The sequence below is a fragment of the Echinops telfairi genome, unplaced genomic scaffold (assembly GCF_000313985.2).
Source record: "Echinops telfairi isolate 266 unplaced genomic scaffold, ASM31398v2 ScPeMD7_7458;HRSCAF=8496, whole genome shotgun sequence".
Taxonomy (NCBI): domain Eukaryota; kingdom Metazoa; phylum Chordata; class Mammalia; order Afrosoricida; family Tenrecidae; genus Echinops; species Echinops telfairi.
The window spans coordinates 31,431,378-31,446,134 of NW_022111358.1; the positions used below are offsets into that span (position 1 = coordinate 31,431,378).

Consider the following 14,757-nt stretch of genomic DNA (forward strand, 5'->3'; position numbering starts at 1 on the left):
CCTCTGGGGAGTCTGCTTCTCCGCCTGGCGCTCGGAGATGACAGGCCTGGGGGCTCGGGACGCTCCGGGGTGTTGTGTTGTGCTGTGGACGTGCGGGCAGCGGGTCAGAGGACTCTTGCTCAGGGGGAGTGCAGTGCCAGGTCCTCCTCTGCCCCCTCCGGAGTTCGATGCCTGTGTACTTGGCAGTGTTTAAACGACACCCCCGCCCCGCCCCGCCCCCGACCTCAGGATATACTGGAAGGAAAATCTGCACCGGGTCACGGGGTCCAGGACCGGCCAGTATATGTGTGCAGATAGTCCACTTCCGGCCCTCCCTGTGCCTGCCTGGGGCCAGCTGCAGATCCCTTGGGTGCTCAGTGGCGGTGGAGGGGGGAGAGGACAGGGACCAGTTAGCCTGTATCCTTCAGAAACGTCCGCTTGGGGCTGATTTTTTTGCCTCGGGAAAGACGTGGACACAGGAAAATCAGTTGAAGATGTGGCTGGCCAGGTGGGATTTCCTGACCCACTCACCTGCTAAGCCTCAAAATCTGTGGGTGACAAGAGTAGGCCCAAATGCAGTTTCTACACATGTAGCATACAGTTTCCTGTATGTACCCTTTGTTAATCCCCTGCCCAACCGGCCTGCTTGGGAAATGCCTCTGGCCCCCACTCTCTGTGCCTGGACCCCAGGGCCCTGTCTGGGGCTAAGGGGCAGGGTGCCACTCATGACACAAACCCACGTCCAGTGAGCGGGTGGTGGCCGTGGCTTGATGACGAGGAGCAGGCTCCGGAGCATGCCTGTGGCTTAGTTTCTTCCCCTGATGATGGTTGTTCTTTGGGCGGTTGGTGCAGAGATGAAATAAGCTGGAATGCTCCCGTTGGCTTCCGAGGGGCAGAGCCAGCAGGGTTGCCTTGCTCCCCTGAACAGGCAACACCTGTCAGGCCAGCCCAGTGCCCTGCCTGACCACTGAGTGTGGGGGAAGAGTTTAGGAAGGAAGACGCTAGGTTCCTCAAATTGCTAGGCAGATGGTGGGGACAAGGGGGTTGGAGGTTGACTTTCTGTTCTCGGTAGGCCGGAGGCAGAGGTCTGGGGTTAGCATGTTTGGGAGTCTGAAAGTGAATGTGGTGGTATGTAAGAACATGTGTCTCTCAGGCCTGGGGCTCCCTCCTTGGGGGCAGGGGTAGGGGACAGTCAGCTGGCCTCTGGGGAAGAGCCCAGACTTTGCTATCAGCCTTACTTCCCTTTTCAGTTCTCCCCCAGGCCTGGCAGGGCGGGTGGCCACAGGCACACCCACTGGGAAGGAGGCACCCACAGGGGCCGCTACAGAGGGGAACCTCCCACCCAGGTGGCCCCTGTCCCCACAGATCAAACCCACGAAAAGTACACATCCCCTGATGGTCACGTGTGTGTGTGTGTCTCTACACTTGCACCCGCAGAGACTCTGGTTTGAGGCCACATTGGGGACGTAGATTCACACCTATTCTTTGTTTTAGTTTAAGTATTTGGCAATTTTTTCCCCCGGCAGTTTTATTCGCAAGTATAATTCAATCATTCGATCATATCACGGAGAATTGTACAATCACCCCCACATCAATTTTAAAACATTCCCCTCCCCCATGGTCAAATCACCTGTAAGATGATGCATGCAGTCACAGGTCTGTTCTAGTGCATCCTCCCCCTCCCTATTCGAATGTCAGTGTTCCTGCTAAAGGGAACACACACCCGTGGTGCATGTGACACATGGGGACACGCAGAAGCAGGATGTCCGGCTCCACATCTTGCTTCCTAGCTAAACCAAGGGGAATGGGGCCTTGGTGGCGCCTTAGTAAAAGTGCTGGGCTGCTAAGCAGTTGGCACCCCGCCAGCCTCTCTGAGGAGAGGAAGTGGCAGCGTGCTTCCGTACAGCCTTGGAAACCCTTCGGGGAATTTGTCAGCAATTGGGGTTGATGTGATGGCAGTGGGTTTGAATTTTAGACTGGAAGTTGTTGGGGAGGCTCAGGTGGGTCTGGGCACCTGGGTGAGTGGGTGGTCTGGGAGCCAAGAGCAGCATGGGTTGGGGCCAACTGCCAAGTGTTCTTTGATACTTTGTAGGTCAGCCATGTGGACCCTGGTGAGCTGGGTGGCATTGGTGGCAGGGTTGGTGGCTGGCAGGCAGTGCCCAGATGGCCAGATCTGCCCTGTGGCCTGCTGCCTGGACCCTGGAGGAGCGAGCTACAGCTGCTGCAGCCCCATGATGGTGAGCACCTCTCCTCCGCCCAGGCGGCCCAGGAGCCTGACTTGCCCAGATGGCCTCCCTGGCTTGGGCCCTTGGCCTCATCCTCACCCCTCTCTTCCCAGGACCAATGGCCCTCTCTGCCCACAGTAAGGAGCAGGCAGCTGGGCATTCCCTGCCAGGCCGATGCTCACTGCTCTGCTGGCGCCTCCTGCCTCCTCACAGTCTTAGGAACCTCCCGCTGCTGCCCGTTACCAGAGGTGAGGGCGCCAGGGGCTCAGGGGGCGGGCACATGCCCGCACCTATGCTGGCCTGGACTTTCCCACTCAGGAGAAGGGGCCTGGCCAACACAGGCATCTCTGCATCCCACAGGCAGTGTCTTGCGGAGACGGGCATCACTGTTGCCCCCGGGGCTTCCACTGCCATGCGAACGGACGGTCCTGCTTCCGCAGACCAGGTGCGCTGGGACTGGAAGCACTCAGGATTCCCACTCTGGCGCCTTCACTCACCTGGTTTCTTTACAGAGGGCTGGGAGGGTGGGGGCCAGGACTCTAGGTTGCTAGTCCTGGTTGGGGCAGGGCCTGGCCTGTGAGGGGCAGTGCTGAGAGGTCACTGAGCCCTAGTACCAGTGGTTCAGTACCCTGGTAGCTGATCTCCAGGCCCTGATGTCCCCAGCTCCTTGCCTGATGGGTGAGTCACTTTGCTCTCCACAGATGCCAACCCCTTGGGTGCGGTCCAGTGCCCTGATAGCCAGTTTGAATGCCCCAACTCCTCCACGTGTTGCACTATGCGAGATGGCTCGTGGGGCTGCTGCCCTATGCCCCAGGTATGACTCGGGACAATGGGGGCAGAGGGAAGGATCGAGAGGGCAAAGATGAATCTGGACTGGCTCTTCGCAGGCCTCCTGCTGTGAAGACAAGATGCACTGCTGTCCCCACGGGGCCTCCTGTGACCTGGCGCAGGCCCGCTGCCTCCTGCCCACAGGCGGCACCTATTCCCTGGCCAAGAAGACTCCGGCACGCAGGACTGATGGGATAGGTAAGGGGGTGGGATACAGGAGCCCTAGTGCTGTCGCGGTGAAGTGCATCAGCTCTTCAGACCCACCAGCCACTCCTGGCGGCCTGGCGGGGTGGTGATGGCAACAAGCCTGCTGGCAATCTGCCAAGAGCCTGGGACTTGGTCCAAGCAAGGTTTCATCCAACAGTTATGGGGGGTGGGGGTGGGGGTGGGGGGGCACGGGGTAGAGGGTCCTAGGAAGAATCACTACATGCAGCTTGGAATCACTGTGGGTAGTTCTACTCTGTACGCTGAGTCAGAACTGACTTGGGAAACCAGCAGAGCAGAGTGTCAGGTTGGGGATTGTTTGGGGAGGCCTCTTCTGGCCCCATCTGGATCAGTTCTCCTTCACTGCCCCTCCCCTCTCCACTTCCAGTGGCTCTGCCCCGAGCTGTCATGTGTCCTGATGGGCAGTCCCAGTGCCCTGACGGTTCTACCTGCTGCAAGATGCCCAGTGGGGAGTATGGCTGCTGTCCAATGCCCAATGTGAGTGAGGGGCACAGCTACCTGGCATTGCAGGCTTGGGGAGTTGGGGGGTGGGAAGAGGGGGTGGCTCCGTGCAGGGTGGCCCAATAGGTGCTTGCCCTTGACTCAGGGCTCATGCCACCCCCTAGTGGGGGGTTGGGGTAGTGCCCATTGCCAAGTTGGCTGGTCTTGGACCCACCTGAGACCAACCGCTAGTCCCAAGACCCTCTCTTGTCTCATCAACCCCAGGCTGTCTGCTGCTCCGACCATGTGCACTGCTGCCCCCAGGACACTGTATGTGACCTCATCCAGAATAAGTGCCTCCCTGGGGAGAATGTCACGGGCCTCCTCACCAAGCTGCCCGCACACACAGGTCTGGAGGCAGGCCACAGAGCCAGCCCTCTGCCCCCAGAGGAAACCCCACCTGGCTACCCCAAGAAGCCATGTGGGTGGCGGGGCGGGTGCAAGCCTTTTCCCCATATGGATGGCCCTTGCTGTTTAGGCACTGTGGGCAGTGCCCTCTGCTCGTCAGCTATAGAGCCAGTCAAGGACTGGCCGATGCAGACCCCCAGTGCCATGCTGACCCCCACCCCCGCCCCACAGTGCAGGAGGTGAAGTGTGACAAAGAGATGAGCTGCCCCGATGGTTACACCTGTTGCCGCCTGTCGACGGGAAGCTGGGGTTGCTGCCCGTTTGCCCAGGTACCCAGGAGTGGGGAGCTGGCCTGCAGAGGGTACAGCCAACTAGGTCTCTGTGCCCACCATCTCCCTCCACCCTCCGCTCTCCCCTAGGCTGTGTGCTGTGAGGACCACATGCACTGCTGCCCGGAAGGCTTTAGATGTGACACACAGAAGGGGATCTGTGAGCAGGGGAGCCACCAGGTGCCCTGGAGGAAGAAGGGCCCCGCCCACCTCAGCCGGCCAGACCCCCAAGCCATGGAGAGTGATGTCCCTTGTGACAACGTCACCAGCTGCCCCCCCTTCAACACCTGCTGCCGACTCCTGTCTGGGAAGTGGGGCTGCTGTCCTGCCCCTGAGGTGTGCGGGCAGGGGGGCGGCACAGGGGGCAGTGACCTGGCCTGGGCATGTGGCCAGGCTGGTTCTTGGCCCTGTGGAGCCCAAGGGTGTGGTGCCAGCTCAGCCAGATTCCTTTCTGGCTAGAGGAAGGGTGGACTCGGCACCTCTGCCCACATCCCAGCGCCCTGGACAGCCCTGCTTCTGCTCACCCTCCATCCAGGCCGTCTGCTGCTCGGACCACCAGCACTGCTGTCCCCACGGCTACACATGCACAGGCGAGGGGCAATGTCAGGATGGGGACAGGATAGTGGCCGCACTGAAGAAGGAGCCCGCTCGCCCAGCCTCCCTGCCCCACCTCACAGACACCAGCTGTGACCAGCACACCAGCTGCCCGGTGGGCCAGACATGCTGCCCGAGGCTGAGCAAAGGCTGGGCATGCTGCCAGCTGCCCCACGTGAGTGCTGCTGCCTGCCCCTGGGTAGGAAGCTCAACGCTGGGGCACGGGAAGTTCATTGCTGCCATGTCCCCCACCTCTCCAGGCCGTGTGCTGTGAGGATCGGCAACACTGCTGCCCGGCTGGGTACACCTGTAACGTGAAGGCCCGCACCTGTGAGAAGGAGGTAGCGGCAGGCCAGCCCTCCTCCCTCCTGATCCACAGTCCTCCTGTGGCCTTGGGGGATGTGGCCTGTGGGGAAAGCCACTTCTGCCACGATAACCAGACCTGCTGCCGAGACAGCCTTGGGGGCTGGGCCTGCTGCCCCTACCGCCAGGTCAGTGCCACCTCCATCTCTACCCACCCTGGGGCCGGGGACCAGGCCAGGTCCTCCCTTGTCTGACTCCCCCCCTCCCCCACTGTAACCCCCACAGGGCATCTGTTGTGCAGATAAACAGCACTGTTGCCCCGCTGGCTTCCGCTGTGGGGCCAGGAGCACCAAGTGTTTGCCCAGGGAGGCCCTTCCCTGGGCCATCCGTGAGAGGGACCCAGCCCAGAGACAGCTGCTCTGAAGAGGGACGGAAGACTGAGAATACTTCACAGCCCTGGGGAGAGACCCTGCTTCTCGGGGTGCCCGTTGCTCAGGCCTTCCCACCAAATCCCTCTGCCCTTCCCATCAGTGGAGGCGATGGGCCCTCAACCTAAGGCCTTCCCATCTGAAAGGGGGGCAAAAACCCCGTTCAAAGCTGCCGCCCTCCCCCTGACTGCTGTAGGCCCTGTGGCCAGGTGCTCTGTCCTATCCACAGGTAGGTGGGTGGGTGTGTGCGCATGCGCACGCTCTCTAATAAAGTTTTTACACTTTCCCAAGTGTGTTTGCCTTACCATCACCCCTCCCCGCTCCCTACACACAGAAAGGCCAACCCTGAGTTCTTCTCACCAGTTTAATTTTCTGTTGTCCACAGCGGCCCCATCACATTCCCTTGAGTCCCCAGAGCTGCCCCACCACCACCAGCAGCCTGCCACTCTGCAGCCCAGGGGTGGGCTAGTCAGCAAGCAGCACCCCGCCCCTCCCAGGGGTCCCGCAGGGGGTGCCCCCTCCCCAGCGCTCACACTAGCGGCTGGGTCCCGGTTGCCCCTCCAACTTTCCCACCGCACCCCCCACCCCATCCCTCCCAGTATTTCCCCTGGGGGTCTGGGCCCCTCCCACCTCCCTCTGCCTGGGTGCCCGCGGGGGTCCCGCCCAGACTTTAGCCAGCGCGTCTCATTGGAGAGCTCCGCAGTGCCGTTTTCCGGGCGGGGAGGACTGGGGCTAAGAGCCTGGTACCACCCCCACAACACACCAGGCTGCACGCCCTGGGGTCGCGGGGTGCGACCCCAGAAGTGGTGTCGGCAGGGTGCTATTTGACATTGAACACCATCAGTGGGCGCTCCTCCCTACGCTGCCACGGGCTCTTCTTGTCACCGGCCTCGTCGCCCACCTCGGCCCCCAGCTCATCCTCCGGGCTGGTGAGAGAGTCGCGGCGCAGCTCGCTGGCGCTGCTGCGTGAACTGTCCCCACGGCTGCGGCCCCGCCCTCGGGGCACCGTGGCCGCCCGGCCCTCGGGCGCGGCCACCTCGTCCAGCAGCGGCGTCAGCGAGTTGTCTTCCGGGGAGCAGAGGCCCGTGCGGCTCTCGCTGCTGCTGGGCTCAGTGTCCTCGCTGAGCGCCAGGCGTGGGGGCGCTGGCGGCGGCGGTGGGATGCGCTCCTCCCTGGGGGGCCGGCGGCGCGCGGGCCGCGCCTCGTGCACGTCCACCCCGGAGTCCAGGCTGGCGTCGGTGCTCCGGCCCCCGCCACCCGCCTGCAGGTCGATGTAGGAGTGGCGCACCTGGGAGTTGGAGCGCCCGTCGAGGGACACAAACCAGGCGCGCGGGTGGGGCTTCACGCCCAGTTCCAGCAGCTTCTTTTCGGTCAGCGCCTGTAGCTCCCCGTTGAGCTGCGCCATGGTGGACTCATTGAGCAGCACGGGGATGGTGACCGAGCCGCTCACGGGCGCAGAGCGCCCCCCGCCCCAGCCCTCGCCGCCCCCGCCGCCCTCGCCCCCCGCGCCTGGGTGGCCCTGCATCAGCGGGCGCTGGGGGTCAGCCTGGGGGAAAGGGCGCGGAGGGCCCGGGATCGGGCCCTCCAGAGGGGTGGGTTCGTCGCCCCCGCCAGGGGCGCCCCCCTCGCCTCCGAGGCGCACGTAGTGCGCGGGGATCACCAGGGTGGGCATGACGTTGCGGTAGACGCTGTCCTTGAGGTGGTCGATGGAGCCGCAGAAGATGAGCTGCCCCGCCTGGCTGAGCGAGGGCGGCCGCGCCAGCTGGTCCACCGACTGCGACAGCAGGAAGTCGGGGGTCTTGCTCTCGGCGGTCCCCTTGTGGCCCAGGTAGTGGTCGAAGGGCGGCGGCGGCGGCGAGGACGGTTCGTGCAGGAAGGCCGCGGCCCCCGGGGGCCCCCGCCGGTACTCCTCCAGGCCGGGCTCCAACCCCCCGGGGCCCTCCAGGGAGCGGGCGCCCTTGAGCCCTGCACCCTCGCCCCCGCGGGCACCCGAAGGCTCGGCAGCCGGGCGGCTGCTAGGGCGCGGCTTGGCACGGAAGAAGTCGTCCCTGGAGGCGGCCAGGTCCCGGGAGCTGGAGAAGGCCGAGTGCAATGGCCCTGGCGGCGGAGCCTCGGGGTCCCCCGACGAAGGGGGCTCCAGGGGCCCCCCACAGATGAGGTGGAGCTGGGACATGGAGGTGGCCTGGTCTCGTTTGTTGCCGTCGGAGGGCCCGGTGAGCTGCAGCTTGCGATGCTGCTGCCTGGGCTTCAAGCAGCGCCTCCTGGAGAAGGAGGAGAGAAGTTCAGCCCTGCTCTTACAGGCGAGGAGGTGCGATGGGGTGCTCCCACCGGTCTGGGGTGGGTTGTCCAGAGGACTAGGGTGGCTTTACCCCGCTGGGACTTCTCAGAGCCCTAGTGGCACTGTGGATGAGGCAAGTGGGCTCGTTCAGACCCACCCGTCTCTCATGGGAGAAAGCCGAAGCTGTCTGCTCCTATCGCTTTTAGTGTGGGGTCTGGGAGCTCCTTGGAGTCGATGACAGCAGGTTAAGAAACCCGACAGCTCAATGACTTAGCACTGGGTCGCCAACAGAAAGGTGGGCAGTTGGAACCCCCCAGCCGCTCCATGTGAAAAACGTGGCACTCTGCTTCCATGAAGATTCCAGCCTGGGAACCCCAACCCCACTCTGCCGTCTAAGTTGGAGTCACTGCGATGGCACACTTGGGGTAAAAGGTGCTGCCCTGCTCACAGGAGGCTCTGGGAGACCCTGACAAGACTGTCTAAGCTGGCTGTGGGGGGTTAATTCTGGCCTGGGGGTCCTGGGAGAGCTAGGCTAATAGGAACAGCAATGGATTGTCTCATGGGGGTCCTGCTGTCCCCACACCCCTTTCTCTCAGGTCACCAGTACTTGCACCTGGGTTTCCCGTCAGCGCAGTAAGGCTATCATGATGCACCCTAAGGGGTCTAGGCCTCAGGATGACACTGGATGTGAGGGGGCAGAGGCAGGGCTCAGGGTGGCAGTGCACTCACCGGCAGTAGTAGATGAGCAGACAGAGCAGGGTGAGCACCAGCAAGGCCAAGGCCGCCAGAATGGTGAGCAGGAAGATGGTGTGGTAGGTGCCAATGTCCTGGATGCCAGAGGTGATGGTGACCAGCCCTGTGCCGGGCAAAGGCTTAGTGTGCCAGGTGTGGGTGCCCTTCTGCCCTCAGGAGTCCACAACCACACCTTCCCCCACTGCCCCCCACTCTCACCGGCCACGGGGGAGGCCATGGCGGCCGCCCAGTACCCCAGCTGGGAGGAGACGAAGGTCCAGTAGAGCTGCCGGCCTTCTTTGCGGATCACCCCCGTCCCGTTGCGGACCCACAGCCCTGGGAGAGGCAGGGGTTCGTCTCACTCGCTGTCTCCTCACCGAAGCCCCACTTCCCTTCTCCATATCCCAGCCTCGGGCCCCTGTGACACTCACCACTCCTGGGATCAAACCTCCAGGCAGGAATGCTGGTGCCCACGGCAAGGGCACGAGGTTCTGAGGGCACGGGCAGGGACAGGTGAATCGGGACTGAGAGGGGCACCTCGGTCCCATTGCCTGTCAGCAGGTGCACGCTCACGGCAGCCAGGGGCATCAGCTCCAGCCAGGAGCCATTGCCTGGAGGCAGAGGACACAAGGGCTGAAGGCTAAGTCCTTGGAGGGGGGAACCTTGCCCCGTCCAGCACCTAGCAAACCTACCTGAGCTGGGGGCCTCAGTGCCCAAGAAGGCTGGGAAAGCCCTCATTTCCTGCTGAGTGCTGGCAGGTGTGAGAGACGCCCAGAGCTGGCTATAGGTAGAGCTGATAGGCAGGCAGGCCGGCCGGCACTGGAACTGCACCCATGGCTGGGAGCGCGTACCTAGACAGAGAGAGGTGCTGCCGTGACCTGGGGACAAGGTGACCCCGTGACCAGTGCAGGGAAGGTGGTGACTTTGGGAGACAGCTGGGTCTCAGAGAACACTAACGTGGAAGGGACATGAACGTGAAACCCAGGCCTGGCTGCGTGACCCGGAGCAAGTTACCGGCTTTCGCTGCAATGCTGTCTCCTTATGAACCCATACAATTAGGAGGTCTGGGCCCTTAATTATGATCGCCTACTGTGTGGCACACACCATGTCGGGTGCTGGGGGTATACAGACGAATCAGACACAATTCTCTGTCTTCAAGGTCTCTGGCCAGGGCAGCGCTGTCTGTCTGCCGCAATACTCACTAGAACGTTCTGCTGGAATGGAGATGTTTTAGCTCTCTGCTGTCCACTCTGATACCCTCTGGACACAAGTGGCCATGACGCACTTGAAACGTAGCCAGTGTGTCTAAGGAGCGGGATTTTTTTGTGATTAAGGCATTTTTAAAACTAAAGTCATCATTCATGTAAAGTATGTGCCTCGTGAGTCCTGCATTAGATGACCTAATATTGTGCGTGTGTGTGTTTGTGTGTGTGTGTGTATTGAGGTGAAACCAGACATCTAACGACATTCTAATGCGATGTGCTAGCAGTGGTGTTCAGTGGAGTGGAGTCCAGTCTAACTCCCCTCCACAGAAAGAGCCACCGCCCAGCCCTGCCCGTCCTCACGACCGTGCATTTGATGGAGCTCCAGGTTGCAGCCCACCCGCCGCTCACAGTTCCTCGGCCTTAGGCACTATGCCAGGCAGGGGATCTAGATGAACCCCTTCCATCAGTACAGCAACCTCTGCAGCAGCTGCCTGAGGCAGACATTGAGGCAGAAGTTGACTAACCTGCTCCTTCATCAAGCCCCGGCCGCCTGCACCAGCACTCGCACACTCACCCAGTACGCCCTCCTGCCCTGCCATTAAGATGGCGGGAGGTGGGGGGCAGCCTGTGGGGTCTTGAAGGATGCTGCTAGGGCAGGAAGGAAAGAAACCAGTGGGAGGGGCCTGAGAAGCTGGGGATTGTGGGGGTCCCAGGGTCCCAGCGTGCAGCCAGCTCTTTGGAGCCATGGGGGAGAGCTTAAGTTAAGGGTCAACAAAAGCAGCGCTGGTTTAGCATGCAGGAAAACCTTCAAGGCGTCTTCTAAATCTTCCCTGTTCCTCGAGATCAGAGAGCTGAAGGTGAACTGGCAGGAGTAAGTTGATGACCCATAGACTTGAGTTGGGCTGGGTGGGACACCTTCTTGATATAAAGTTCTTTCTTATACATTAAAAAAAAAAAAAAAGGTAACTTGGGGACAAGAGCTCAAGCTGAGAATAAAAATGTGGGAGAGAGTTCCCCTCCTTCCAGAGCCTACTGTGGCTCCCAAGTGCTACAGATGGTGCCCTTCCTCTGCTCGGCTCCTCCTTCAGCTGCAGCAGGCACTCTGTCCTCCCGACTTCTCCCAGGCTCCCGCTGCACCTCCAGGACTCCCTCTAGGCCTTCCTCTCCAATGAGGGGGGTGTCTTTGCTGTCCCCCCCAAAGGCCTACCTAGGCCCACAGTTCCCTCCTCTCAATTATCGAGTGCACTAGGCTCCCAGGCCAGGGTTATCCATTTTGAATGATTGTATCTGCCCCCAGCCCTCCCCTTTCTGTAGGATTTCAGGTTTGTGATGCTGTGTCTGCCTTCAAAGGAAACAGGCTCCTGTCACTTCCCATCCTCCCTCAGCACCCTCCACAATGCCTGGCCCAGCAGAGGGGCTGCATGAAAAAGTCGTCAAGAAAATCGGAAAGCCCATGGGTGGACAAGGATCACTGTGGAATCACCCCTGGCCTTGCACCTGGTAGATGCTCGGTACCTGTGGAATGACCCTGCATGGCCTTCTAACGGCTAGGCACCCAGTAGGTGTGCAACTGAAGAGAAAGATGGCAGGGAGTTGGTTTCTAAAGAAGGAAAGGGGAGACTAGAGGCCCTAAGAAGCGAAGCCCCAGTAACAGTCAACAAGTATTGAGCACCTACTGTGCGAAGGTCTTAAGTAGCACTTAGCACAATTAAATTACTAAAGCAGGATTTCTTCTTACAAATGAACAGACAATGGCTCAGAGAGGTTAAATAACTTGTCCAAGGTTACCCAGTGAATGGAAGGAAGAAGCTCATGTTCTACCCCCAGGGCAGGGGAAAGGGAGCGGGGTTAGGTGGGGTGGAGGGAAGCCTCACCCGGAGAGCCCAGGAGGATGTGCACCAGGTCCTCATAGAGGATGAGTGTGGCCGGCCGCTCAGGAAGCAGGTAGAGGCTGACGGATGCATACACTGTAGGAGGGGCAGCCAGTCAGCTGCAGAGAAGCTGCCGCCCCCCAGGCTGGATCCTGCTGGCCCCTGAGCTCCCGGCTTCATCCTCCGCCAAAGCCCTCTCTGAATGCCCAGCCCAGGCAGGAGCAGCTGCTGGGAAGCATGTCTGGCTCCCCCCACTCCCCCCACCCCCCCAACTATTTTGGGAAGGGGCTGTCCGAGGGTCAGCTGCTGCCCCCTCCTTCCCCACCTGCCTCTGCACTTACGGGGCAGCTTGTCAACACGCCAGGGCACTGAGTTGGTGAGGAAGCCAGGGCGGGCAGCAGTGACCAACACCCAAGTGCCCAGGCGGTAACTGAGGAGCAGTGTGGCCACGCCGTCAGAGTCTGTGGTGCCAGCAGCCAACAGGGTCCGATTTCCAAACACATCCACTGAGGCCCGGGCCAGAGGCACCAGCTCCCCGCTCACATACACCTGCACCTTGATCAGGAGCTCTGTGGGCAGGGCGGGGACAGGGAGGGGGGAGAAGGTATCACTATATATAATCACTTATGGGGGGGGCACCTTGGTCTGTGATGCGCTTCCTCCCATCTTACCACTTCTGAACTCAGGTGTTGCTGACAGTCAGTGATACCATAAGTATAACTGGCAGCATTTATTTCATACTGGTCCACGAAGTATGGGTACAGCTACACTCAGTCGTGTCCTGGATTTGATCAAGCATACTCTAGGCCCATTTTAAAGACAAAGAAACCGAGGCTCACAGAGTTTAGATGCTTGCAGGCCAGGCGCTACAACCACGTGGCAACTCTGAGCATTCTGCCCACGCTCTTGGCCACTGAACCCTACCCGAGGTGTCAGGGGAAAGGGCAGAGAGGGAGGGCTGAGCAAGGAGGGACAAGTGGAGAGCCCGGATGTACAGGTGGAGGGGTGGCTCAAGACTGTCCTTCCTTCAGAAAGGAGGATGTTGGGCTGGCTAAGAGCTGTGGTCCTCAGACAAAAATTCAGAAGGGGACGCTGGAGAATTGGCCATGCTTGTCATTCACCATCTTCCCAGAATCCTTTGCACAGCCTGTTTCCCTTCAGATTTTGGGACCCACATCGAAGGCCAAATAAGTACCTCCTGACCCCTCCCCCTCACATGTGTCGCCTGCCCGTCCCAGCTGGTCAGCCAGTGGATCACCACAGCAACACCCTCATTCCTCCCAGGATATGGGCAGAGAGCTGGGGTCCTGGCAAGAGGAAGGGGAGGGGAGGAGGCTGACCCAGGCCCAGGAAAACTGGCAGAGGCCATTAAGAGGGTCCTGGGTCACCTCTGCCCTGAAGTCCAGTCCAGCTGGGCCTGCAGGGAGGGTTCTGAGTCCCAATGAGTGAGCCAGGCCTTAAACTGTATTCCCAGACAGCCCCACTGAGCTGACTCAGCACTGTCTGACCCTCCCCAGGGGCAGGGCCCCGCCTATTAGGGCTCAGCCCACCTGTTGCTAACCATGCGTGTAGGTGTGCTGCTTGGGAAGGGGCCTAGGAGGCAGAGTTAGCTAGCCAAGTCCAGCACTGAAGCCTGCGTAGGAATCAGAGGGTCACAGGGACTTGGGGAAGGCTGGGTGGGGCTGACACTCCACATGACATCCACCCCCAGGGCCAGCACCACGCCTGTCCCTGGCATCCCATCCAGCTGTCAGCCTAAGCTGAGTCCCTCCCGCCCCAGGAGATTGAGTGGACACACAGTCCCAACCTACTCCCACTGAGTGGTCCTCCCCAAAGCTGGCAGTCCCCCTCCCCTTCCAGCACTATCCAAAAGGAATTCTGAGAAGCTGGAAGGGCTGGGCTACTCACTACACACACACACACACACACACACACACACAGCAGCTGGACTGAGCAGCTGAGAGGAGGGACCTGGGAGTTGGGCACATGGTCATTTGAGGGAGGGTCTTAGGTTCTAGGGCCAGAGCTTCAGAGGAGGAGAGGGGGCTTTGGGGACAAAACTGGGTGGGCAAGTAAGGCCTGAAGGGGGCATCAGTGACAAGCTGGGGTGGTGGGGGTAGGTGGGGCAGTGCCTGGCAGATTCCCTCCCCTTCCCTCCCAACCTGGGCTCCCAGCCAGGGGACTAGGAGAGCCCCCAAGCCTGGCTCCATTCCAGCCAATTGCCTGGGTCCCCTCCCCTGGGGTGCAGGGGTCTAAGGGAGAGGTTTCCTGAGAGACCAGGACCTCCTCCTACCTCACAGAGCCAATTCCCGGCCTCCCCCCAGGGAGCAGGGGAGACTGAGGCCCATAGAGATCCTTCCTGATCCCTCAGCCTGACGCTGCAGTGTCAGCTCTCTGGCCTTCAAGTTGGCCTCATTCCAGGAGGAAATCCGACCCCCTCCCTCCATCCGGACCCAACTTCCCTCATCCTGACGCCCCCACCCTGTTTTTCCTACTAGCTCCTTGGTGGGGGTGGGGACGATGAAGAGCAGGGGTGGGGGAGGGGAGGGCTGCCTTTGGGGTGGGGGTGCAGGGCTGGGATGAGCAGAGGCCGCTGAGACCCCCACCATGGCCTTTCCTTCCTGCTCTCCCTGTAGCAGGCGGGCGCCCCCCACCCCTCACACACCCACCTGGGCCCCTTGAGACCCTGGGAGGTCTTCACTGAGAAGAAGTGACATGAAAGGGGAGTGAGGGGCATGGGCTGGGACAGGAGTGACCAAAGGCCTGCCGGGCGAGGACCCAGGCACCTGCCCTCCCAGCTGGCCCTGCCCACAGCCAACCAACCAGCTCAGCATGGCTTTGCGACCCTGCCATGCGCCGTGAGCTGAGGATCACAATGTAACCCCTTTTCCTGAGCTCCCACCCCCACCAGAGCCCCATCTCCATCAAGATC

The 14,757-nt window shown here is 61.1% G+C and overlaps 2 protein-coding genes across 2 annotated transcripts in view; one reads left to right on the forward strand and one right to left on the reverse strand.

Annotated features, from left to right (window-relative positions):
• The first annotated feature begins 2,059 nt into the window (after positions 1-2,059).
• GRN (granulin precursor) lies at positions 2,060-6,025 on the forward strand. The gene is made up of 12 exons (XM_004707222.2): positions 2,060-2,216; positions 2,318-2,452; positions 2,565-2,649; positions 2,906-3,018; positions 3,092-3,230; positions 3,625-3,734; positions 3,963-4,086; positions 4,317-4,414; positions 4,505-4,750; positions 4,950-5,183; positions 5,269-5,499; positions 5,597-6,025. Exons 1-12 carry the CDS (start codon positions 2,079-2,081, stop codon positions 5,732-5,734), a joined length of 1,791 nt encoding a protein of 596 aa, XP_004707279.1. The 5' UTR covers positions 2,060-2,078; the 3' UTR covers positions 5,735-6,025.
• A 326-nt stretch (positions 6,026-6,351) lies between these two features.
• The window catches only part of FAM171A2 (family with sequence similarity 171 member A2), a 12,514-nt gene continuing 4,108 nt past the window's right edge, over positions 6,352-14,757 (reverse strand). The window contains exons 2-8 of the mRNA XM_004707508.2: positions 12,167-12,448; positions 11,829-11,921; positions 9,442-9,600; positions 9,181-9,360; positions 8,969-9,085; positions 8,747-8,873; positions 6,352-8,000 (exon numbers count right to left, since the gene is read on the reverse strand). Coding sequence (XP_004707565.1) covers positions 6,560-8,000; positions 8,747-8,873; positions 8,969-9,085; positions 9,181-9,360; positions 9,442-9,600; positions 11,829-11,921; positions 12,167-12,448 — 2,399 coding nt within the window. The 3' untranslated portion in view covers positions 6,352-6,559. The remainder of the gene's footprint in view (positions 8,001-8,746; positions 8,874-8,968; positions 9,086-9,180; positions 9,361-9,441; positions 9,601-11,828; positions 11,922-12,166; positions 12,449-14,757) is intronic.

Bases quoted from the DNA above. Each gene is read 5' to 3' on its own strand.
- GRN (XM_004707222.2), top strand. From the start codon at position 2,079: ATGTGGACCCTGGTGAGCTGGGTGGCATTGGTGGCAGGGTTGGTGGCT. The intron at 2,453-2,564 runs GTGAGGGCGCCA...TGCATCCCACAG, and splicing joins GCTGCTGCCCGTTACCAGAG to GCAGTGTCTTGCGGAGACGG. The intron at 3,231-3,624 runs GTAAGGGGGTGG...CTCCACTTCCAG, and splicing joins ACGCAGGACTGATGGGATAG to TGGCTCTGCCCCGAGCTGTC.